Source organism: Pempheris klunzingeri, chromosome 1, assembly GCF_042242105.1.
Source record: "Pempheris klunzingeri isolate RE-2024b chromosome 1, fPemKlu1.hap1, whole genome shotgun sequence".
Lineage (NCBI taxonomy): Eukaryota > Metazoa > Chordata > Actinopteri > Acropomatiformes > Pempheridae > Pempheris > Pempheris klunzingeri.
In genome coordinates, this window is record NC_092012.1 from 22,517,310 (window position 1) to 22,540,810 (window position 23,501).

General features: G+C 40.6%; 1 protein-coding gene across 1 annotated transcript in view; it reads left to right on the top strand.

The window, feature by feature from the left end:
- The window catches only part of LOC139224533 (protein unc-13 homolog C), an 85,922-nt gene that overhangs the window by 47,372 nt on the left and 15,049 nt on the right, over window positions 1–23,501 (top strand). The window contains exons 17-24 of the mRNA XM_070856008.1: window positions 3,534–3,667; window positions 5,654–5,739; window positions 17,314–17,440; window positions 18,287–18,383; window positions 19,951–20,094; window positions 20,240–20,317; window positions 21,923–22,000; window positions 22,689–22,715. Of these exons, the coding sequence (XP_070712109.1) occupies window positions 3,534–3,667; window positions 5,654–5,739; window positions 17,314–17,440; window positions 18,287–18,383; window positions 19,951–20,094; window positions 20,240–20,317; window positions 21,923–22,000; window positions 22,689–22,715 (771 nt within the window). The remainder of the gene's footprint in view (window positions 1–3,533; window positions 3,668–5,653; window positions 5,740–17,313; window positions 17,441–18,286; window positions 18,384–19,950; window positions 20,095–20,239; window positions 20,318–21,922; window positions 22,001–22,688; window positions 22,716–23,501) is intronic.

A 23,501-nucleotide genomic window follows, 5' to 3' on the forward strand; every position in this document is an offset into this window, starting at 1 on the left:
TATCATTATAGAAGAGCCCTACTCTGACCTAATGCTTCCTGGCTCCTGGCCTATCTTTCCACTATCAGGCCATCACATCATAACAAGGGTAGCATGGCGTTGCATGCTTTGAACTTGTCAAAACTAGTGAACTGATTGGTTTCATGTGACTTTTTCGATAAGTTTAATTGGGTATCGTCTGCATAAAAGTTAAAAAAAAGCAAAAGTGTTTCCTGATAATATTACCCAGAGGGAGCATACACCATAATATTGGCCCAAGTACTGAACCTTGTGAAACTCTGTGTCTAACTTTTGTGTGCAGTGAGGACTCATTGTTAACATGTGAATTGAAATAGAGCTGATAAATAGGACTTTAACCATCTTAATGGTGCTCCATTTATGCCAATTAAGTGTTTCAGTGTCTGTAATAGGATGTGATGGTCAATGGTGACAAATGCAGTACTCAGATCTAATAAGACAAGTATAGAGTCCTCTGTCTGATGCCACAAGGAGGTAATTTGTAACTTTCACCAGTGCTGTCTCTGTGCTATGGTGTCATTAAAAATCCTGACTGAAAACTCTCAAATACACAGCTGATACCAATCAGCTGTGTTTCTTACAGAGAAAAGGAAGGATTGATAAAGGTCTATCGTTGGCTGATACACCTGAATCAAGAGGTTTAATTAAGATGTTTTCTGGTTTTGATTTAATCTCTATTCCAGTGGGAAAAGCAAATGGATGTCTGTTCCTTTAATTGCCATGAAAAAACAAAGTAAAGCATTGTATATTCCCCCATCCTGTTATGAAAAAGTTGAGCGTGCATTCCTTTGAGCGTACAAACCTCAAAGGAATGTGGAGTGGCTGTTGATGGTGCATAGATCAAAAATGCCTGGTCACATTTACATGCATATATGTTTAAATATACATATATGCACACATTCTCTTCATTCACATTCTTATGCATTACTAAAATATTAATGCACAAATAGACCGATTATTGGAAGAAGTCTGACTGACTGAAGAGGGAGGTCAGCTCTTCTGCTCTGGACAGAAAAGGGTCGATTTAACTGTTTGTTTTCAGAATGTATGTCTTTGAATACAGACAATATATACACATAACCTATTTTCACTGAGCCTTAAAATACATTGCTAAAGCTTCAGTTCCACCTTTCTTTCTTTCTCTTTGTCTTGGAAATTTGATCACATTCTCAAGAACATCCTTCGATCAGAAACTATAATTTCTGTCACATTGTGAGAATTGATGAGGAGCCAGTTGTGTGCTAATGCTCATTAGCATACTGCATCCAATTTCGTAGGGATGACACAACCTTCATTGTCCTTCATTCATGCATACGGCTATGCATGCATGCACATACACACTCAAAGACTCACGCGCAGATAGGTTTTGCATAGTTGACTCACCTCCTGCAGCAATATTTGTTTCATTATTTTTGAACAGAAATGTACCTTACTGCACGTAGTAGCATATGTCCCCCTGACGGTCCATGCTTCTCATATCAGCTCATACCTCTCTCTTTAAAGTAAGCATCACTATTGTAATATCGAAAACTATGAGTTAGGGGCCACATTTGCAGGCCTAATTCTTATTAACTCATAAAGTGCTCTTTTTCTTTTAATTTGTATCACTTGTTAACCTCTCATTATTCAGAATTTCAAGATAAATGGACCAAGCTAATTTGGTATTGCATGACTTAATTTATTATTCCACTGACTAATGCCGTTTTACTTCTTAGCCATTCTTCTCCAATTCTAATAGCACATAGTGTACATGATTTCCTCTTCTGAGTACATTAGAATCCAGGTTGAAGTGCACCCAATTTCACCTGCAAGCCCCAACACAGTCTTTGGGTTAAGAACCTGTTACACATAGAACATATAAAACTCCCTGTTGTCTCTAGATTGGAAACCAGTGCATGTGTAATGTCTTCCTACAAACATAGCAAGCATAAGTGAATTTACAAATTAGAAATTCATGAGCCTTTGATTAATTATATGTCTGGGATGGAACTTCCCATGGAAGGAGTAGTAATCTGTTTTCATGATCACGGTGAACAAGATGATAGACTTAACTTTTGCAGCCCCAGACCCAAATGATGAGAGTAGTGAACCCAGGGTTGATATGATTGAATCATCTGTGTTTCTTGTTCCCGTTAGATTAAATTCTGTAGCTCCCTTAGCTAAGGAACCACATTGGGTGACATGCAACAGCATTATAAGCCTGGTATGCACCAGATATTTGAAACAAGAAGTACAAGTTGATTATTGTAGGAGCTGATTGGATTCTAGGGACTGTATTGATGATAAATGGACTCATGCTGGTTTTGACCAATTCTCACTACAACATTTCTGTGTACTGCAAAGTCAATATGCTTAGGGTTGTTAAATAATTCAACCCGAATTAATTAATAACTGACTTGAACATGTTTCCTTTTCATATTCATCGATCACACACTGTGCGAGAATGACTGCGCATTCTCTTGGGAGGGTATGCCCCCACTGTCCAAGTCATAGATTATATCTGTCATCGTCAGAATGCATAAGCATGGGTATGTTTGTAATTGTGCCTGTGTATGATACATATATGCTAGTGAGTGTGTTCCCGTATGTGCACTCAGCTCCATATTTTCTGTGTTGTGTTCATGGCAGAGTAAAAAACTGTTACAGCTACTTGCTGACTGGAGATAGGTGTGGTTGCACTCAGTGTGGGGTGAACAGATGGCAGTCAGTTTTAGATTCAATGCCTTTCACCCCGGGACAGCTACAGAGAGTCCTGCGCAACACTTCGATGCACAACCACATCTACATACTGTACACACATTACTGCAAGCTGATAATGCTTCTAAATATCCTTAACAGTTTAGTCCTGGTTGATTTGGTGACACCTGTCATTACAAATGCACGTGTGGTTTTATACTGCAGGCCCCAGAATTGTGTGGGCAGCAAACACTTATTGAGCAGCTACTTTGTCAGGGATACAGCAGAAGAATAGCAACTCTTATCTATTTCCAGTGCAGCAAAACAAATTCACATTGTTGTACAGAGGTCAGTCGATATAATGCCTTTGTCCGTTATGCTATGAGCAACCATATTCAGATTTTATGTTGTACAAGATGTGCATAGTTTCCCACACAACAGCAGGTCACACCAATAGTAGTTACCTTGCTGTGAAGGTGGAGGTGCAGAGCCTGTGGCTCGCCGTACAGCAGCTCACTGTAACTGCTTTCTCTTTCTGTAACTGTATGGTTACATGTCTCATGCCTTTCTTCAGTTGTTGCGTTTTATTGTCCTTACACAGTGAACATCTGCAATAATACTTCTTATGTAACTTTCCGTCCCTTACTTCTTGTTCAGTTTAATTAGACTGCGAGTATAATAATATTGCAAAATGCCGATAGACGATATTAGAACATGGAATACAGAATATATTGATGCCTTGAATAGCCTAGTAAAACAAATATAACAATCATCGTTGTTTGGCTTCCTTTTTGTAATCCTATGCAAATTTTCACCCTCTTCACCCTCACTCTCCATAGAGCCGGAAGCAGGACATTCCTCGGGAAGAGCAGGGTCCATCGATAAAGAACCTGGACTTCTGGCCAAAACTCATCACTCTTATGGTGTCTGTGATTGATGAGGACCGGACTGCTTACACCCCAGTCATTAACCAGTATGTACTTCTTGTTTCTAACATGCATGCTTTTTACCAAGCACTTTGATCAAACACATCTTCAGAGTGTACTTAACTGGTTACTATGCCAGCTTCTGTGATAAGCAGGTACTCTCATTACACATGTATTGTTGAATATTGCAATATTTGTATGCAGTGTTTTCAGTATTCACTGGTGTATTCTCCATTTGAATTTACTGGCATAAATGACAGTACTGAACAGACATAATGTGCCAAGAGAGGCTGGTCTTTCAGTACATGCTGTATGGTTCACTTGACATTATTATTTGTGCAGGTTTCAGAAAGTGCTTGAAAATGTAAAAAGATTTTAAAAAGATATTCAGCTAATAAGTACTTATTGGGGTCTTTAATAAGGCTTGTGCTGATTACATATCTAGTCAAAATAGAAGCCAGCACTAAACACTGCTTTGATTGTATGGTGAGCCAGAGTAGGGATAAAAGAGGAGTACAGTGCTGTTGAATATATAACAGATGAGAGATTGTAGATAAAATGGATAGGGGTGCTGGTGTTGAGGGAGGTGCGAGTCGTTAGTATTTGTATTAGTATTTCAGATGATTTGGTTAATAAAATCAAACAAATTACTCAACCTGAAGAAAATGTAGTGGAGCTCGCCCTAGAAGAAATAAGATTAAGCATATTTTTTTCCTTTCTTTCTCACCCATATATATCCTCTCCTTCTCCTTCCTCTTGCTGATTTACGATGCTTATTAAGGGTCTGTTTATGCCCTGAGCTTTCTCTTCTACACTGTGTAATGATAGATTTGCAATATTCATGCCCATTTCCTCCACATTTCCCTGGTCAAGTTCCAGAGTGACAGCAACTTTTTCATGATGAACTCACAGTTGTACTTGGTGGTAAACACTGGGGGTTGCAGCCTGAGGAAAAAATAAATGTTAGCATGCTGCTTTGTGCTGAGAATATTTACGTGGGAATTCAGCCTAGAAATGTTTTTAGCCAAAAGACTGATCCACAGAATGTATTTTATGATTGGAAATATGAAATTGGATGCCACAGTTGTTTTTAAAAGTGTAAAGGATAAGAAGCTTAAGAGATTACTTCCACAAATACTCATCATGTGGATTGTAAACCACATAACATCATTCATTTCACCTCATAGAAGTAAACTGTAAACCATCTACAGGCATGCACAGCAGCTGTAGATGTTATACTCATTATTGCCATGAAGAGTTTTCTTTGTGTACCTTGCCTGCAGTACACCATGTGGGCGCAAAGAGACTGCAGAATAACTGACTTTGAGAGAAAGATTCTGAGTGTGATAGAGATGAAAGAGGGAGCGATTATTTCCGGGTTCCTTGTTTTCTTTTTTTTTCCAGTTGCCAGTGGGAGCACAAATCCACCTTCTAGTCTCAGTGTTTGTTCCTTTGCTCCAAGGATGTGCTGAAGTGTGTGTGTGTGTGTGTGTGTGTGTGTGCATGCTGAGGAAATGAGTACTGTTTCAATGGAAATTGTCAGACAAATGTGTTTGTTGATGGAAAGAAGGGCGGTCGCCAGCAGAAATAAAACATTTCCAGATAAACTGACCTTTCTGAAGCCAAGGCCCCGTCATCTATAAATGTCCTCCCATCACTGTCTAAAGTTCTGACCTCTCACATTCAAGCTTTGACTTGAAATCTATAAGGATTCAAAATAGCAGATTACTTGCCAAACAGGCTGCCACCCCCATCCTCACTCTCTCACTCTTTGCTATGTCATTTCCTCCTGCATTTTTTCTCATCTTTAAGCATCTATGCTCATCTTTATGCATCTCCATTCCGCCCCAGTTTAACCAGGTTTGGCAATGACGGGGGATTATTAGATTATGAGATTCACCAACCATGTCTTCTTGCACATCTGTTAAATCGTTTGTTAGAGATTCAGGCTGGGCCAAGACCATCAGGCCGCCCAGTCGAGCATGTCATTATAGGGAAATGACTTTGATTGGAATCCATTTCAAATCCACCAGGTTTCCACAGGAGCTGAGTGTGGGCAAGATCAGCGCAGAGATCACGTGGAGCCTCTTCGCCCAGGATATGAAGTATGCGATGGAAGGTCAGTACTGCTGCTAAGCAGACGCTTTATGGCTTTATGTGTAGAAGGGAGTGAATGGGAGCTGAAGATAAATTACATAAACTGATTGAGTGTTGTTTAAAAGTAATCACACAGGTCACACTTCACAGCAAAGTCCACAAAATCCTGAGTAGTTTCCACTGAATGTCTAACTACCTGTTAGGTATTCACTACTTAGCTAGTCAGTACTTATTCCGGTAGCCACTCAGGACAAAGTGTCAATTCCTCTGTTTTACCTGTTTGTATCTGAGTGTGTGTACTATTGTGTGTATTGGCTCTACTGCATATCTAGATTCCACTTCCACTGGAGTGCTTTTGTGAATGAATGTCTGTGTGTGTGTTTGTTCGCACTTAAGTGCTCAGCAGGGTAGCACCCTGGGTTATAAACTTTGTGTTCGTTTTTGCTCTGAATTTGTATTTGGCTCATGTTTGCTACAATAATGTCTCTAAATAGCAATGGGGCATCTTGAGCTCGATTATCCAGAAATCATGCTTTTGTTCGTGCTAAAGACAGACGTTTTCTGAACATGTTGGCTGCACTGCACTGAACTAGACACAAGTCTAGTTCAAGAGTCAGATAATTGCTGCTTTAATGATGGCAGGGGAGGTAGAAAGAGAGTGGTAAGAGAAGCTGGGATCTGATTGAGGTCAAAGATTAGAAATATTCTTTAGACTGTATGCAAGAAAAAAGGCAGGGAAGCACCAAAAGAGCTTATTGGTCATTTATCCTTATGCAGAGAGCAGATACCTGCCGTTTTCACTGTGCTAAGCCATTTAGAGTTGCTATAGCAACCATTTGCCAAGTGAAGGCACTGCAAACCTACATGCACACATGTGTGCATGTAGGTTTGCAGCAAATTACATTGATTTGATATATGAGGCAGTTTTAAATGTGATCTGCTTTTTGGACACAGCATGTGTGTATGTTGTATGTATGAGTGTATGCATGTAAATGTGCCCATGCATTAAATTTTAATGAAACTCATGTAGATTCACAAGTATATGTGCACACAGATGGCTGTGCATTTAAGTGGTGAGTTAAAGAGCAGCTCTGAGAGAAAAAGCTTTTGACTCTTCAGTATCTGTTTTTACTGAAAGGTTAGTGACCTATGTATTGTAGTTTTTGTGCCTTTGTGTAGAGGATTGTAGTAATCCAGCATTCAGCAAAATAAAATGCTTTATAAAGTGTGGGGAAGAGAGACGTTGCACATATTAACCTCATCTTAACACTACCTACTACTAGTGCTGCTATTAAACCACAGACAACTCACTTGAATGACAACCTAAACCAAAGGAACAGTACGTGTTCATTATTTTTAAATGATTACTTTTGCTAAACAGCACAGTTTCATGATAGACCAATAACTATTTGGAGAAAGCTTTGGCTGTGTTTGCTGTCACGGCAGGTTTGGTGTGTGTGTGTGTGTGTGATTTGCCTGAAGGTGCCCATGTTACAAAAGACCAGAATGATGGATGCACTCATAGTCACACATTTTCTTACTCCTTGAATCTGAACGTTCTTCCACTACTTACCTCCTCTTGCCTCATCTTGTCAGCACATCAGTGCCCGCTCACAGCAGCACATACCAGGAGGAGGACATAACTGTCATATTTCTCAAAGCACTTTGTATAAATTATTACTCACCTCTTGTTGGTCCTACTGGCTGTTTGAGTTTTATGTTTGGATTGGTGGAGACAAATTAAAGAGAGTCTGGCAGGTCATAAACCAAACTAACATTGTGGTGCAAACGTGCACAATATAAAGCACATATTGTGTTTTACTGTATAGATTGTAAAACCACATTAAAAAACGGATGGTGCCAGTTTCAACATGAAAGCTGAGCCCACTTTTATTGAGTGATCCTGTGTGATGGTGTTTTTTGTTGCAGAATATGATGCTTGGATCTATATGTTGACAGTGATGTGTGACTATTCTGTCCACTGCACATTACAGCGTGCCCATAATAGATTCCATCTGTATTTTGGCCTGGTCATAGAAGCATGCATTTATCTGGCACACGCAGACCTGTGTGTGTGGTAGAGGTCTAGAAAAAATGAATAGAACATTATGTATGGGTGTGTGTGTGTGTGTGTGTGTGTGTGTGTGTGTCTATGCATGCTATACACACATGAATCCTGCAGTATGTCTGTGTACATCCCTTAATTTGTGCATGTGTTGTTTGTGCTTTAACACAATGAATGGCGATACTGTGGTGCTAGGAGTAGGAATACTGAGCCAGTCCAGGTCGCTGCCTTTTTTTTTTTTTTTTTTCTCACTCAGACAAATGGAAGTAACTTAGAGTGACCTGTTTACATAAGAAGGCACACAGAACTGTTAGGGTGGCTGAGAGAGACACCCTGAAGGAAGTAGGCCAGAATGTCCTGCTTTGTTGGTCTGTGTTTCAAAGTTTGTGTGTCTGCGTGCATTAGTGCAGCCGCGCATTTGTGCAAGTGTTCGCTTGCACATGCACGAGAGAATGAATGAGAATAAAAGCGGAATCGCTCTGTGTGTGTGTGTGTGTGTGTGTGTGTGGCCAAATGTGCATGTGCATTACTTAATGAAGTCTTTGATGCATCGTCTCCTTCCTGCTCGGAGGCCTTTGGTGCCAATGCTGGTGCAGAAATGGATGCTGCTAATTTTAGCATCTCTGTGTAAATCTCTGAATGTATGTGTGTGAGAGAGAGAGTGTGTGACTGAAGAGTAGGAGGGAAGACAAGAAGAGAGAGGATGAAATAAGAAACGAGAAGGATGGGAGAAAGTGAAGGCTATGGCTGTAGCTGAAATTGCTCTCTCATTCATGTGCTGACTATTACCTAAACTCAATGGGGTACTCTGTGAGTTGAGTTTTTAGATTGGCCTACTTATCAGTAGGGATGTAACAATACCAAAAACGCACCATAATCTTACAATATATCACAATAAAATGCGGCAGTGCAAGAGAACGACAGCCAGGAGAACCATGACTACGATCCACAGGAACCTGAGAATCAGAAAAAGAAAATTATAAAGCACCCAAAGAGAAGTAAAATGTCCTCTGACCTTTTGATAATTCCTGAACATTTAAAGCGCTTATATAGAGAACAGGCACAACAGACTAAATTGCACACATGAAGGCACACTATAGTGTAACCCCAGAACTTTGAGCACTTTGATCATATGCTTAAATCCTGTGTTCTCCACAACATATAATTTGGTCACAATCTGAATCTGCTGTGAGGGGCGCTGTGAACACTGTGGGGAGGATGACTCGTCTTCCAGTCACTAAACCCAAATCACTCCCGATGGTTGACTCTGCTGCTAACAGTTCATGAGTGTGTGTATGAGTGGGTGGAGTGAGCGGCCAGCACTCTGCATGGTATCTCGCTGCTGTTGGTAAGCCAATGTATTCCAATAAGCCCCTTTATCATTCATTTCAATTACATTCAATTATCAGTTAAATCATTCAATCAGTTAAATCATTAAAGTTACATCATTTATGAATTCCTCAACCTAAAAGGTCTAAGAATCGGCATTGTAGGCTAACCCGTGAATAAGGTCATTCTCGACATGGCTGATGGTAGCCATTTTGGATATTTGGCTCACCAAAAAGTCCCACAGTGTGATTTTACAGTGTGGTTTGTCAGTTCCCTTGCCTGCTAATCTCTAATGCCTTTTTTTGGCAGTTTTCAGTATAGCACTGCACATTCAGTTCTGGCCTGTCTTTGCCTCAGCAAACAATGAATAGCTTTTTATAGTGATAGAATTTATGAAGCACTGGCTAAGACCTGCTGGTGGTCTCATATCTCATAAATGCTTTAAATATTGTCTCAAACTAATTAAATGCATTTGGTCAGTCGTTGCTGGATTACTGTGGGTTTGAATTTAAAGTTATATTATTTTATTTGCTTTCATAAAATTGATTAATTAATTAATTATTCATTGACTGTACATACACTGCAATGTTGACTCACTATACTGAGCCAGTGTTCAAGTGCATTATATATTTGATTCACATCAACAGGAGTTAGTGTCTCTGTGGGTACTGGTGTTACAGCAGAGCTGTGTCACACCCCCCACCCCCCACCCCTGCCCCACCCCCATGATACAGCTTAGGAACCCCTTTGACAGAACTGGGTCAGAAGCCAAAATGAAGAAATTATGTCACAGAGAGAAATATATTGGCCTCAGCTGCCAGTCTGGTTCCCCAGTCTTTTGTCTCGAGCAAATCTGTCTTACTACACTGTCCTATAGATATATTCACGGATAGTAATTAGAGAATGGAAATGCCGTGCTGCAGTTCATAATAATATCCACAGCCTTTAAATCAATGAGCAGAGAGTGAGGGAATCTCCTGTGAGTTTGTGTGTCTCTGTGGACTGAGTCAGACAAGATGACATCCTCACCAGGGACCTCCAGCCTACTCCTCCCTCAGGACAGCCCACAGTGGTTTTCATCAGCGGGACACAAAGGCACGTAAAATTACAACAGTGTATGCATGCACAGATATGGGGGCCCTATTTTAATGGCCTGACTGCAGCGCTAGACGTGCATACAGATCATAGATTGTATATAAAGATAGATGCTGCATCTCCACTTCCTCCCACTGTACAAAAAGGAACCCAAAATATCACAGATACAGGCGCTACCATCTTCATTTGGATTTCAGAATCTGGACAGTAGTGATCAGGACTGAAACCACTGTATCGAGGTCCTGGTTAGGATTTGCTAACCAAATTAGGGTCTTTTCTGCTGTGTCACATCAAATTGCAGTTAACAATGAAAGCAATTGAACCTGCTGCAGTTAGTACCCTGGTGTTTTTGAAAATGTATCTAGCAGATTATAGGGAAGGTTGGTGAGGGAGTTCAGTGATATAGAATAAGGAGTGATTTGTGAGGGTCTGAATTTATGTACAGTTCATGTGTGTGAGCTGCATGAACAAATTATCCAAGATGCTACTGGCACTTTAATCCATTATTTGCAACATATACATTTTGTTTGGGTTTGGGTTCTTTTGCTCAATACAGTGTTGTGCTCAGTAGTCTGTGCTACACAGTGGCACCGAATCAATGTTGGGGTTTGCGCCATTTTTGCGACAATTTGGCTATCAGAAATTAATGATTAAAGATAATTAATATCTTTAATAATTATATCGATTAATGGAACTTAGTGTAAAGTCCCCCTCGATTGGGGCACCACCTCGATAAGTGAGGAAAAAGATTTAACTAACTCAGTCTCATAAAATAACTAAACCATCAATTTGGGAAACTGTATGTGTGAGTGTGTAGGATAAAGGTCCAGGTTAGGAGAGAATGGTTAGTCTGTAGACTCTGTGTCTGTGTGAGCAACTTAACTTTATGGCTGCACAGTAAACTACAACACATCACAGTGATCACATTCAATGAACATTAAAGCAAATCAATACATTAACAAGGTTTAACCATTGCTTATCCATGTAGACAGTAATGCTATGCTATTTATGCCCAGTTAGAGTTTGTTACCAGTCCTTAAAAGGGGAGAAGAAGTGTCCTTCAGTGTGCTGCTTTCTTATCCTGTTGATGAACCAGGCTGGAAGAAGGTTGTGGTTCTTTGTCCTTGCTGTGTGGTTGCAGTCTGGAGGAATCCTATCACTCCTTTGTTCCTTGCTAGTTAGCAGCTCGGTGCTAACTTGCTGGTGTGCTCCTGTTGCTCTGAAGATCAGCTGGCATACTCTGGGTCATACCTGCTGGTGCTGATAAGCTTGGTTCAGGCAGCTGCCATGAAAAAGGTGGTCTGCTCTGGTACAGGCCACACAGAGGCTGAGCGTGGAGGAGAAAGCTGCATGCCTGTAAATGGACAGTCAGGAGCCCATGTGAGATGAGGTGCAAGGCTTGAGCTGGTCTCCAGCAGAGCCCAGGGTGGAACAGAGCTGGACCCTCAGAGGTCCAGAGGAGAAGTGAGAGAGAGAGAGCAGTGGAGGGGCTCTGGTCTTGTTGACCTGAGGTTGTAGCGTCATGTGTCACAGATTAGCCAATGGTGGCTGTAAATCTGGGTCCAGGGGTGCATTTAGCACATATGTGTGAAAGTAAAGGATTCTGGGAGTTCAGAGAGGGAGCCCTTTGTTCAAAAGACAAAGAAACATGTAGTCTCCACCATTTCTGGTGAGCCCTACAACAGACTCAGCTTTTCTAGCAACCTGGTTTTTTTGTTCAGTAAAATGTGTCAGGCAGTTGAAGAAAATATATTTCACATATCAACATTGCAGCAAATATAGACCTGGTCCTCTCAGTGACTCTTTCTGAGATCCTCTGTGCCTCACCTTGTGTTTCCTTATTTGCATGTAGAGAGCACAAAAATGCCATGTGAATAGATAAAGCAAATTTCATTGCGGCACTTCTTGATGCTGTTAGAACCCTCAATTCTTTGAATTGACAGCCCAAGAATATTCAGCTGGAGGGTTCAGTCGGGTCTCAGAAGCAGTTTATTCAGGTCACAAGGTCACAGGTAAAGTACGTGCAGCGCTGGGCTCAGAGTGACAGAGGCCTCGTGGATCTCTGTCATTGAGCCCCGAACTCAGTTAGACGTCTGCTTTTAAAGTGTTATTTGGACAGAGTACCGTACGTAACTGTGTCTAATTGGCTGTTGGGGTTCGTGCGTCACAGGTAGCACGACCCTGAAGTGATGCTATGATACTCTACCAATTGTGGGTGTTGTTTGTGTAGGCGTGTATCTATAGTCATAACTTTTAGAATATGTTTTGATACAGTCTATCTTTATCTATCTGCTTCTCAAAACAATAGAGGAGACACCATTCTGTGGGGTCAGAGTGACCTGCACAACCTGTCGTTATCTGGCCACTCTCACAATGAGGGAGTAGGTCTGTTAAAGTTCTAATTTAACACCAGAAGAACATTTTGTTGCAATATCAAAGTTTCTAATTAACAATGCTACAAGAAAAGCACACATTCAAGCATGCACATGAACACATATACACTGTATGTTAAATGCTTTTTTATTTTTTATATGTCAATCCCTGTGACAGCACGAGGAGGCCCCAGGAGGCTGGATCTGCATAGACAGCATACATAAATATGAACTGACTTACCTTCCAAAATGACAACTTTACAAAGTATTTACTGTCATGTAAGTGGAATTCTGCAATGAATGAAAAATTAATCTCATTACAGTTCAACAGCTTGTTATTGCATTTTTACATCTCTGAAAAAAGGGAGACTGAAATCAGGCAGCCTCTGTCTGTTTTATTGCAGCATTTTCAAAACACTGCCCCCTGCAGCCTCATTTCCTTTCATTTCACTTCAAGATATGGTTGGGGAATACTTGGCTTGGCTTCAGTGAATGGTGTGTACTAATGTGGCCCTGACTTTTATCCTAGTGCCTACATCAGCCCAGAAATGGATAGGCAGATTTTGCTAACATGCAACACTTATGATCTCCAGAGGATGTACATTTCCACTAGATATAAACAACCTTTATACTTGTCAGTACAGTAGGATGTTGTTATACAGCTCATCTAACAATGCATAAGGCTGCTCACCTTCTGTAAATAATATCTTTATTTACAGAAATATCAATTTAGGTGGGTTTAGGTGATCCATTGACACCTCCTAGAAAGTTGTTGTATTGTTTGTATACAGGTATGTATACAGTATGTGTGTTTGAGTGGGTGTAATGTCGACACACACAAATACACCCTGCAAACACTCACACCAGCAAGCTAGCAGAATCTGACTGACAGCACCAAACAAAACACCTGCTGACTTCTACTTTTCTGTCTCCCAAGTGACCTCCATCTGCTACCTTCAGGTGACTGTGAGTGTGTGACATTAAGGGTGTGTGTTTGTGTATGTGTGTGTGCAGTCAGAGCTGAGGGCAGAAAGGTTGACAAACTGTGATTGTGTGTGTGTGTGTGTGTGTGTGTGTGCTGCCTTGTGGTGCCAGCTCAGTTATTCAAATGACACTGCCATCATGGTTCCCTCTGTTCAGATATTATGCAGTATCTGTGGCAGAATTACTGCAGGTGTTCTCCAGTAAGATAACCTCAACTTCACATTCACAATATTTAAGTCTATGACACAAACCTTAAATCCCTTGGTAATTTCAACCATCACAGCTACCCTGGCCTTGAGGGTTTAGTGTAGATGAAAGCAGTGATCCCTGCCATTCTCCAGTATTCAGCTCAAAAGAAAATAACTGTAAGGTGGTGGGATCATTTAGGCTTGTCATATCAGTTATCTGCACAGCATTGCAAATGTTTAAACAGCCCTCTATAGTGGCTCCTGGGATTTGTGAAAAGTTGTCATATTTAAAAAGGTTACTCCTGTGTTGTTTTTGCAATGTATTTCCACATGAATACATATTTCCACAGAAACAGATTGGTGCAGTGGTGTTGCCTCACAGTTGGAGGTTTAAATGGTAAATGGTCTGTATTTGTGTAGTACCTTTCTGGTCATTTCAACTGCTCAAAGCGCTTTTACATCACATCCTCATTCACCCATTCACACAGCATTCATACAGGAGGAATCTAAGTTGGAGGAGACTATTCTTTCACATTCACACACTGAAGCTGCTTCAGGAGCAAGTTGTGTCCTTGCAAGACACTTGCTGACTCATAGGAGCTGGGGATCGAACCACTGACCTTCTGATTGAGGGACGACCCACTCTACCTCTGATCAATCCTGTCACCCTGACAGGATAATTAACAATTATTAATAATTAATGAAATTACTGCTGTTGTGCTGCTGTGTGTGTTGTAAATGTACCCATTCTGAAGTTCCTGCTGGTGTGTGATGACCACGGGTATTGAATAATTCATATAAAAAAAGGGGGTTATTCTGTTTGGCACCTTAATGTGAAATTGCTCCAGGGCTATCTGGGGCTCAGCCTCGTTGTGTGCTCCTATGTCTGGATGTTCAGGTGCATATGTGGCACACAGGTGATGGAAAACTGTCTGCCTTATCTGATCTTAAAATGTTCAGATTGTGTTTATGAATTCTTTTATATGTTTTGATGTTCAGTCATGTAACTTGAATTGTATTGTTTGCTGAAAGCTTACGTTTTTTTAATCAAACATTGAGCCATGGTAGGATTTTACTGGCATGCTGTGATGTACTGTAAGTCTCCCCACCCCCTCCAACTCCAACCACTCCCTTGTGATTGGATCACCTTTCAGTGATCTCAGGTAACCAGGATTGGACGATAGAAGCATGGAAACGATCCCCTAAACCTATAACAGATTGGCTTGGTGGAGCACTCAGCACTGCCTCCGTTCTAAAGCATAAAATATTGCATTGTGCATTTGAATACATCATCCACAGGTAAATATGTGAATTATACATATGTAAATATTTTCCTTGGAGCTTAGAGAGGAGTGTAGGCTGGCAGACCTTGCACTATTCATCAGCATAAGCACCAAGGCTCTTATCAGGATTAAGGCACAACAGCGAGGGTGCAATGTGTGGATTTAAACATGTCTTTGATGTGGTGTGAATGTATGTATCTTGTATCTGCAGAGGAGCCTGTATCTCTTTAATTCTACTTTCCTATTTAGAAGCACCTACTGCAAAATTAAAAAGAGCTCTATCACACTCTGTTAAACTCCCTTCCCTGCTTCAGTAGTCCTGTGTACAACTTAGTATATTCAGCGGGTTTTCTTTCAATGTAGTTGAAATGGATTGGAGATCACAGCTAGCATTAGAATATGTCTTAAATGTTTATGATCAGATGCTTCACCACCTCCTACATTTTATCTGTGAAAAAACTATAACAGCTGCATAACCAAAAGTAGATTTCTACATACAATGAAAGGTACTGAAGAACTAATTGAATGCTGAATAAAAAGTAAAAAAAAAAAAGACAGAGAGAGGGAGAGGGTGGTGACTCTCCTTGGGTAAGGACCAAGGAGGTATGTAATGCAACACATACACAGTATTTACTAAGTGATCGTTCAAAGCAGTTGGATGCTTCGTTTGTCTGTAATGTTAACTGACCGTGATGAATGTGACACGAGATCTCTGTGTGTTTCCCTAACTGCCACCTGTCTGATTAAGGTTTGGTTAAGTTTATGCAATTAAAGCTATTTGCTTAAGGTCAGGGGAAAATTGTTGTCTCCATACATTTCTTATTCAGCTGTACTCTGTGTGGGCAGCATGGTGGTGCGGTGGTTAGCACTGTTGCCTCACAGCAAGAAGGTTCCAGGTTGGAACTGTGTGGAGTTTACATGTTCTCCCTGTGCTTGTGTGGGTTTTCTCCGAGTACTCAGGCTTCTTCCCACACTCCAGAGACATGCAGGTTAGGTTAATTGGTGACTCTGAAATTGCCCGTAGGTGTGAGCGTGAGTGTTTGTCTGTCTCTGTGTGTCGGCCTTGTGATTGGCTGGCGACCAGTTCAGGGTGTACCCTGCCTCTCGCCCGAAGTCAGCTGGGATTTGCTCCAGCTCACCCACGACCCTGACGGATAAGCAGTATAAATAATAGATGGATGGATGTACTTTGTGTTTGGTGCTCATTAGCAAATTTTAGCATGTTAACATGCTAAACTAAGGAGGTGAACTGGTAAATATTCCACCTGCTAAACATCAGTATGCGAGGGTTGGCATGTCAGTATTTAGCTTAATGCACCTCTGTGCCTTAGTACAGTCACACAGTACCTTTACTCTTCTCTTTTGTCAGGGTTTAATCTCTTTTTCATGCAATGCTGACTTGCTCACTCGTCCTGTTCTGATCTATATTCTGTATTATGTGTTGCAAAGATGGCTTTCTTCATTTTTATGATAGAAATGCTCCCTTGATCCTCAATGCTGCTTTGACATTTCCTCTCTGCTGTTTCCTCTCCTTCACTGTGTCATTGTCTCATTTGCAGGAATGTAATCAAAGACAATTTAGTTTATCCACCACTGCAGTTGCAGAATAGTCTTCTTATTACCGGTCTTTCTCTAGTGATCTTTTCTCTTTCATCTAACATCCTTCTCGCTGTTTCTACTTCATTGGTTTCCTTTCTTTTCCCTCCTCTTTCCTAACTCCCTCTGTTATGCCATCAGCATCCATCCTCCAGGGGATCCCATGGACATGCTTAATTGTTCTGAAATGTCAACAGTGAGCAAGACTAAATGACTCAGCAACTGTGTCAGCTGACATGAAAGTCTAATCCATTTTAGTTTCAGTTTGCTTTCAGTCATTCAAGGGCTTTCTTTCATTTGAAGGGAGCTGGACACATTCTCAGAGGCTTTTTTCTTATTCTCTGATAGCTCAAAGCGGTACATAATTGAGCCTGGTAAGATATCAGATTGAAACCACTGCTATCCAGGTCTTTTTTTAACTTATTTACACACTAATGTGTGTCTGTGTGATACTATTTTTTTTTGTTTTGAGCACATGCAACACATTTACTATATCATAATGTTACAGTCTAGTGTTGTAAAACTGATGTTTTCTTGCTGACCTACAATTTAGCATACTCTGGTTATTCCAGAAGTTACAATGAAGTAACAAGTTTTCTCTGTTGAGGAATTGTGACTCGAGTGGTTATAGTGGATGTGTCAATGCTAATATGCATGCTTCTCATGTTTTATTCTGCATTACAGAGCACGATAAGCACCGCCTATGCAAAAGCACTGAATACATGAATCTTCACTTCAAAGTCAAATGGTTCCATAATGAGTATGTTCGTGACCTGCCGGCCTTCAAGGGTGTCTCACCTGAGTATTCTCTGTAAGTGTTCTCTCAAAAATGCACACACACACATTACTGTATAAACTGTATGTAATATACCTGTATACCAAAACTTTTTTTTTAAAATCACTGTTTCAAAAAATCATTTTGAAGAGATTTAAAATCATATTTTGTACTTTAAAATGAGAAAGATTCTGTAATGATCAACAATGTGAGCTCAATACATTTAAGACAATCAATCATGGTAGCTCAGAGCAGTAAGAGTATATCTGTGAAACTGAGAGGTTTGTATAATTTGTGGCAGTATAATCTGGTAGTGTTGGATGAGGACACACACGTATAGCCTAAAAGCATGCTTTTGTTCTTGGTTTGTTCCATTTGCATGCATAGTCATGTGCAATAAGGCCGGGATAGCAGCAATAGAAATACATGAACGTCTCTCTTCCCCGTCTCTGTCGCCACGCCCACCATATTTATTGGCTTTCCCTCTCCCTCCTGTAGCAGTTGCCCTTAGCCAGAGTACAAAGCAGCTTTGGGGGACGTCCGATGGTCTGAGGACAAGCTAAGGCAGTATATTAAACAAGGAAATGCCAAAATTAAACAGACAGAACAGCATTATTATTCCACTAATAAATGCACTTACTTACCCGACTCATCCAACACAGCCTGTCCTGTCCTATGCTGTCCTCTGCCTGAGCCTTAGAGCTACAATCTGTCAATATCTGTCTTATATCAGGGTGCACATGAATTGCAGCCTCAATCAACTACAATGAAATCTGCTCAATCTCTTTGGGATACCTATTTTATTTAAAATACAGATAAGATGAACCAAGTGCTAAAATAATAACTATAATTTAACTTTTTCCTTTCATTTTTTTTTTTTAGGTGGTTCGAGCCTTTTGTCATTCAGTGGCTTGATGAGAATGAGGACGTTGCCATGGATTTCCTCAATGGAGCGCTGGAAAGAGACAAGAAAGATGGAGTGAGTATAGCACTGAATTATTTCTCAATGTGTAGCTTTACATTCAACCAACCAATCTACCTAAGACTGAGTACTCACAAGGACGGCATGTAAAGACGAATCAAGGTGAATGTACCTCTTGAGGAGAAGAGTGTGGGGGATAAGGGACATTTCACGCTGTCAAAACATCAGACACACAGAGACATCACAAGACAAGAATATGAATGCAATTTCAATTGACAATTGATAAAAGAAGCATGATTTTCAGAGCAGTAAAAGGCACTTTAGGATATAAAACAATGAGAGGAAATGTGTATAAGCTTCACAAAACAGGTTTGGCACAGACATTATTGTTATATATCAATGCACCTTCACATGTCTCAAATGTTTTGATGTTTTAAACTGAATAGAAAAGCATTTTAGCATTGTAATGTATACAATTAGCTCTTTATAATTTCACTAGAACTGTACAAACAGGTGTAATGTGTAAGATTACAAGTGACTCATCTCCCCATGGTCTTAAAGAAAGCCTACATTACCAGATGGGGGCATTACATTTATAATGTGTAGTTGATTACCAGTCAGCCAGAGTCACTATGGGAAGATATTTTTTCATTGGAGTTTGACCCATTCTAGTTGTACAACTCTCCAACTTTTTGGAAGAGCAATATTAAATGACTAGAGTATTCTTTTAAAGGTGATACAATCTCATTTTGCAGAGATGTCCACTGAACTGAGGGATTAAAATGTGGCAACTCCACATTCTATAGAGTTTCATATAATTTTATTAGTGCACTACAACAATTACTGAGTGTAGGATCAATACTAAAAGTGCACATACAAAATGAGAAAATGGCCAAGATAAAAAAAAAGAAAATATCATATTTACAATGGCAATGTTCCCATTATAAGTCAGAGTCCACCTGGAAATAGACACACAGAGATCTGCCTCATATTCAGCCCTCTACACGCCATAAATGGCCAATTCAAAACACCTCATATATTGGTGCATAGAAATAAACTGGTGATCAATGTTGAATTACAGTAATAACTGAGAAGAAGACCATGAATTGCAACATTTCTGACACAAAAGTCCAGATACATGTGGGTTAAGTGGAGGCGAGAGAGAGCACATATTGTTAGGTGGCTATGAAGAAGAGTGTGGGCGACCAGATAAAGTGGATCTATAAAGTCTGATATAAAGGTACATGTTAAGTGAATTAAATGTTGATTTAATTAAATTTATGCAATCAGTTGGCTTCAGTACACCACCTCACCATCTGCATCACCAATTTCTCTTATTCTCACGCGTGGGTTGGAGTTTTCGCACAGATGCATACATTCTCCTCTCAAGTTTGTCTTTATCGGAACTTTTGCATGGGAAGTAGCTTCTCCCTCTTTTAGCCCCTGTTTGTGCCTACAGTGGTTAGAAATGAGTGGTTTGGTTATAAGTGATTGGTGCATTTCTCAAATGTTGTCTTCAATGTCCTAAATCAAGATCTGAGATTCTACATCTGTCCTTTCCATGTTCCTTTCCTTCTCTTTCTCCCGACCCCTCCATCACTCTCTCTACGCTTGTGTCCAACAGTTTCAGCAGACCTCGGAGCATGCCCTCTTTTCCTGTTCGGTGGTGGATGTGTTCACTCAACTAAACCAGAGTTTTGAGATTATCAAGAAGCTGGAGTGCCCAAACCCACAGGCCCTGGCTCACTTCATGTGCCGCTTTGCGAAGGTCAGGCTCTTTGGAAAGGCTCTCCTTCAGTACCCCTATGTTATCTTGTTACTGGGCTGTGAATTTTTTTCAGTGAGTCCTTGAAACTCAACAATAGACCAGCAAACAAGCTAAATTATAAAATTCTCTCTTTCCCTCCCTGCAGACTATCAACAAAGTTCTTCTGCAATATGCTGCAATCATATCCAAGGACTTCCCTTTGCATTTGAATAAGGAGAACGTGGTAAGTGCCTACCCAGAGTCTTCCAATGTTAATGGCAGAGGTGACATTGAGCTTTTTTTTGGTCGAAATACAAATATGGTAAATCAGTGATGACTGTGTGTAACAGCCATTTGGAGCAGGTTGAGACTATATAGAATAGACTGTGTCTGTTGTACTCTGAGTGCTGCCCTGTCTTCTGTAATACACTTAACAAAGCGTCTCTATTAACCAGGATGCAATTCTTCATTTTACAGCCCATAGCTGATAGGGAAAAGTCATTGGTATTTTCTGGCCTCTCTGTCCATTGTGTAATGTCACGGATGACTGAATGCAGAGCCTTTGGAATGGTCTAATTATCCACACAGCTTTTTGAAGTTGAAGTGAGAGATAGAACACAGGGTACTAGCGGAGGAGGCAGATGTTTCTTTACAGTGTTGACAGTCTCATTACAACTGACCCAGAGAAAACATGAAATGTCCCTTCTCGAGACAGGACCGAACAGACAGATGATGGAGAAAAGGAAATAAGAAACAGATGGAGTTGTACAGTAGAGGATTACACCAAATTAAGCTTAAGCTTCAATTTGTTAAACTGTCACATACAAAGAACATGACCTACATCATGGCCATCTTTACCGAGAATGTGCTGTATGTTCTGTGAACCCTCATATGTATCCCAGGTTGGCAACCGCAATCTAGCAGATTTGCATTTGCAAACATAGTGCTGATATGAATACATGAAATATGACAGGATATTTATAATATTTGCAGACAAATGGGTTAGCTTAGCATCATCCTATTCAAACACCATTTCCCCAGTGAATGCTGTAAATGAATACATAACCCACAGTGAAATAGCTGTATTTTTCATCTTTTGGTATTAGTTATCTTGACTGAGATCACAGCAGCTCCTGGCATTTGGCTGATAGATTTGAATATATACAGTGTGAGTGTTAGTGGTCCAAATCCTTTATTCTATATTTTCTCTCAAACTAGAAATATGTAGCTGAGGGAAATCTCCATTGCTTTCATTCAAAGTTAGAATGTCTAATCACTCCCATAAAAATATGCTCATAAATCGAGCAGAGAGCAAGCCGTGCTGCAGAGACACTATTGGCTGCTTTGTGGGAGACACCAATCATCCTTCTCCTGTGGGGCACAAAATTATCATTTTAGCACTATCAACTACCACTGTCATCATGTTTAGGTTTTGTGTGTTTGTCAGTTGTTTTGGGGCAGATAACGTTCATAATATGTGACAGATTGATAACTCTGAAGACTTACTCTCAGTCTTCATAAAAAGCACCATGATTAATGCCTGTCATCTGTTAAACTTGCTGTGGAGCTGAGAATCGATAATGTCTGACATATTCAGTGCAGACATTTCTCTCCCTGTTGTATTATGTATTGCGTTCCCCTACTGACTGTCGATGCAGAAACCTTGCATCTTTCTATAGATGATATGTCAGGACATCAAAACTGATGGCTTTGAATGATTTTACCCATTTTACGATGCGTTTGCAATGATATGGGCCATCTCAAGCTCACAAACTGTAACAGTACAATAGTAATAACTGACACATGAGTGTACACTGTATTACATAAAACAATGTTTGTACTTTTACAGCCCTGCATCATCCTCAACAACATTCAGCAGCTCCGTGTCCAGCTGGAGAAGATGTTTGAGTCCATGGGTGGAAAACAGGTCTGCGCCTACCTAAATGTATCTGCCCTGCTATGTCTGTGCCAAGCTATGAGGCAATTCACTTTTGATTGAATGAGTTTTTCTGTCCTCGTTTGGCCCATAACATGTGAATTATTACATGGCAACACTGCATTGATCTGCATCCTTCCACTGGAAGGTCGAACTTCAAGGTTAGCCACAGAGCAGCATCCCCGGGGCTTCAAAGGATTCGGTGTGGATGCTAAAACTCCATCCTCAGTCCGTAGCTCCCTGCTGTGAAATAAATGCTGTGTCATGATTATGTAAATGATCATTTTAAATGACATTTCTATTCAGTGAATTGACCCAACAGTGATGTGTAGTCCTTCCCTCTGTCAGTTTGCTAATATCACCTTTTCGACTTCTACCTCTACTTTAGTTTCTCTAAAGCTTTCTCTCCATTCACAATCTCCATGCCTCTGATCCCTCTTGTATATAACACATGTTGCCTTTTGTAGATATTGAGTTATAAATCTGTGTTGGGTTTGAAACGCCTCTGAACTTTTTCCCTGTCTGTCAGTCTAACCTGAGAAGCACCAGCCACAGCTTCTTATGACTTACACGCATGCTCGTCTTTAGTATCTAATGCCTGTCTTGCCTTGCATTTTGTCTCCTGTTGTGTCTTCTGTTTCCCCCATTTCCTTTCTGTGCTCTCTCTCTCTGTCTCCAGGAGGAGGGGGTTGTGTCCTTCTGTAAGGTGTGTGCAATAGGACTTGTCACCCCTTCCCACCATTTATCCAATAGCACAAAAAAGCACGCCCCCTCCCCACTGTGCCTCCACACCACCCCTCACGCTCCTACGCTTCTCACCCCACTCTCCCAACCCCTCCAGCAGCATGTGCCATAGAGCATACGGAATCTGAATTACCCATCATGCCTCTGGACAGGCTGCTCAAGCTCACCATCTCTGGCGCTCAGGGGATAGTGGCTCAACCCACTCGATCCCATCTTTATTTTTAGCTTGCTTTTTTTTTTCTCTCTCTGCCACTTCTCTATCCATGGCTAGTTTAGAAGTGTGATATTTATTTTTGTTTGTTGATCATTTTTTTCCTGACGCAAAGAGTGGATACAGGGGCTTACCAAGTTGCAGATTTTGATCATTTCTATTCACTCCACAAAATGCTTCAGACAGGATTTTTCGGATTGTGTTTAATGAGCTTCTCAAACACTTACAAATCACTTCAGATGTGACCTCAGCTGAGGTGCTGCTACCTTCACAGACTTAACAGATCTCTCCCCGGCCATTGCCGTCTGAATAACATCACCAGAGTCTTTACATCCCTTCAGAAAGTGAAATTATGAGTAGACATTCTTAATAGACAATAAGTTTTATCTTAATTTCTCCATATACTAATTACACAGTCATGGTATGTTTTAGGTGAAAGTTTTCCCTTAGTTTCCTCCCGCCGCAGGCACCTATTCATTACAGAATAGTTTCCTATCAGCAAAGAACCAGTATAATTGCCAAGAGCTTTTATGATAG